The sequence below is a fragment of the Myotis brandtii genome, unplaced genomic scaffold (genome assembly GCF_000412655.1).
Source record: "Myotis brandtii unplaced genomic scaffold, ASM41265v1 scaffold469, whole genome shotgun sequence".
Classification (NCBI taxonomy): domain Eukaryota; kingdom Metazoa; phylum Chordata; class Mammalia; order Chiroptera; family Vespertilionidae; genus Myotis; species Myotis brandtii.
The window spans coordinates 834,810-837,112 of NW_005367911.1; the positions used below are offsets into that span (position 1 = coordinate 834,810).

The window sequence follows — 2,303 nt, forward strand, 5'->3', positions numbered from 1 at the left end:
TATTAGGCACCAAGATGTTGAGCAGACAGTTGGAGATACATAAGCCGGGAGTTTTGGGGGGACAATGGAGTTGGAGATATGTGGAGTTTTTTGTTTAGGGGGATTATCAGCGTGTAAATGGTATTTGAAGTCATGGGACTGTTACTGAATCACCTCCCCAAAATTCAGGTTCATGTGCCTTCAATCTTTTTTAAAATATATATATTTTTATTGATTTCAGAAAGGAAGGGAGAGATAGAAACATCAATGATGAGAATCATTGATCGGTTGCCTCATGCACACTCCCTACTGGGTATGGAGCCTGTAACCCAGGCATGTGCCCTTGACTGGAATCGAACCCGGGACTCTACAGTCCACAGGCCGACACTCTATCCACCGAGCCAAACCAACGAGGGCCATGTAACCCTCAATCTTTAAGGCATATTTGGAAATTACCTTAGTCCATGCACTAGTAGGCCAAAACATTGAGACTTCGGTGCTTGGAGACAGAGGAAGGTTTATTTGATTTGACAAAATTGAGAGGATGGGAGAACAAGATCTCTCAAATCCATCTCTCCCCAAAAGCAAAAAAGTAGGGAGTTTTTATGTGGCTAGGGAGTAACGGAGGGGGAGTTTCAGGGAACTGAGAGAAGTCTGTGTTTCTTTAGTCACAGATAACTTTTTCCTGTATCAGACTCCTGGGTACCAGCAGCTGGTTATAGCTACCTTGAAGATATTCTTTCCTTCTGCAAAACAAACTCATAAATTATCTTCCTGCCTCTGAAGTGATCTCCTCCTGCATGGCAAAGAGATACCACATCAGCAACTTATTACTACATTCCTGAGAACTAAAGGGGTTGACCAAGAAGAATGGTTAACATTTGAACAAAGACCTAATTAAGAATTAAATTATTCAATTCTAGCCACCAAAAATACTATGAGCATTACAAGGGGCTCAGTTACAGGACTTCTTAGGGTTATTAAACGTATGGATATAGGGGGGAGAGTGGTCCCCTTGGGCCTGCCTCATCATCCCGTCCCCGCACGGTGACCTTGTGAGCACCTGCACATACACACACACTCACACACACGTGCAAAGAGAACAGGCCCCACGCCTCAGAGCTGCGTGCCACGTTGGCCCTGACCCTTTCCTGTGGCCTTCCTGGATGCTGCCGGGACAGCAGACCCATTTGGGCCAGCAGGGTAGGGAGAGGGGTACGGACGGGGTGGCTGAGGCCCCTTCTGGAACCTTCTCCCAGGAGCAGAAGCAGCAGGCAGTCCAGAGGCCCAGAGCAGATCATTACCTGGAGGTAGGGGCAGGTCAGGATGCAGCTCCTCCTTCCCCCAAAGTCCCCTATAAAGCTCCCAGAACCCTGGTAGGTGGCCGGGTCCCCCCTATTCCCTCTTCCAGGCTCTGCAGCCAAGCCCCTTCCTGGTCTGTCCCCCACTCCCATCCCCTCCAGGGCACCCTGCCCCTTTCCTCTGCCTGCAACCTCCTCACCTAGTTTCTGTCTGTTCACCCTCCTCCAGCACCCAACCTGGAGGAAGTTAGAAGGAGATCAGCTCCCCAGCCCTGCAGGCCCTTTCAGTGGCTCCTGCCGCCCTAGCTTCTGCCGCCGGCTTCAGGAAGGAGACAGACCACTGGCCAGAACAGCCAGGTCTGGAGCCTCCGCTCCTGCTGAGTTTCGTTGAGGGCAGGGGGCACCGGGAGGGTGAGTGGGGCTGCCTCCTTTTAATTCATTTGGCCTGTTTCTCTACACATCTGGTTTCCGCATGGGAATACAAGTACCAGACCTGCTATGAAGACCTCTCTACCAGCACTTTCAGGCATTATCTCAATTAATTCTTACTATGACCCATGACATAGGAATCATACCCATTTTACAGATAAGAAAACAGACTCAGAGACGGTAAAAAACTTGCCTGACGTCCCATGACTAGTGGGGGCCAAGTCACAGCCCGGCTTTCTCCCCATCCAAGCTGCCTAACTCCTACCACTGAGGCGCGACCCTGGCCAGCGCTTTCCTCGTTCTGGGAGGTTTCCAGGTCGGGGTAACCCGGGCTCACAACACGCCCGCGCCCGCCTGCGGGACCAGCCGGCGCAGTGCAGTCCCCCTCCGCTCCCCAGAACCCCACCTCCCTGGGCTCGCAAAGGAGAGAGAGGGAGACCATGGGACCAGGCCTTTATTTCGGGGCAGCTGGAGGCGCGCTGGACTCAGGGCGCCCTAGTTCTCCGGCTCCAGGCTCCGCCTGAGCACCTTCCGGACCCTCGGCGGGCTTGTCGCCGAACACTGCGCGGTGCATGGCAGCCACGTAGCTGCAGC

General features: G+C 52.8%; 1 protein-coding gene across 1 annotated transcript in view; it reads right to left on the reverse strand.

Moving 5' to 3' along the window:
• Positions 1–2,151: 2,151 nt before the first annotated feature.
• Positions 2,152–2,303, reverse strand: part of HSD17B1 (hydroxysteroid (17-beta) dehydrogenase 1) — a 2,269-nt gene continuing 2,117 nt past the window's right edge. The window contains exon 6 of the mRNA XM_014547188.1: positions 2,152–2,296. Coding sequence (XP_014402674.1) covers positions 2,164–2,296 — 133 coding nt within the window. The 3' untranslated portion in view covers positions 2,152–2,163. The remainder of the gene's footprint in view (positions 2,297–2,303) is intronic.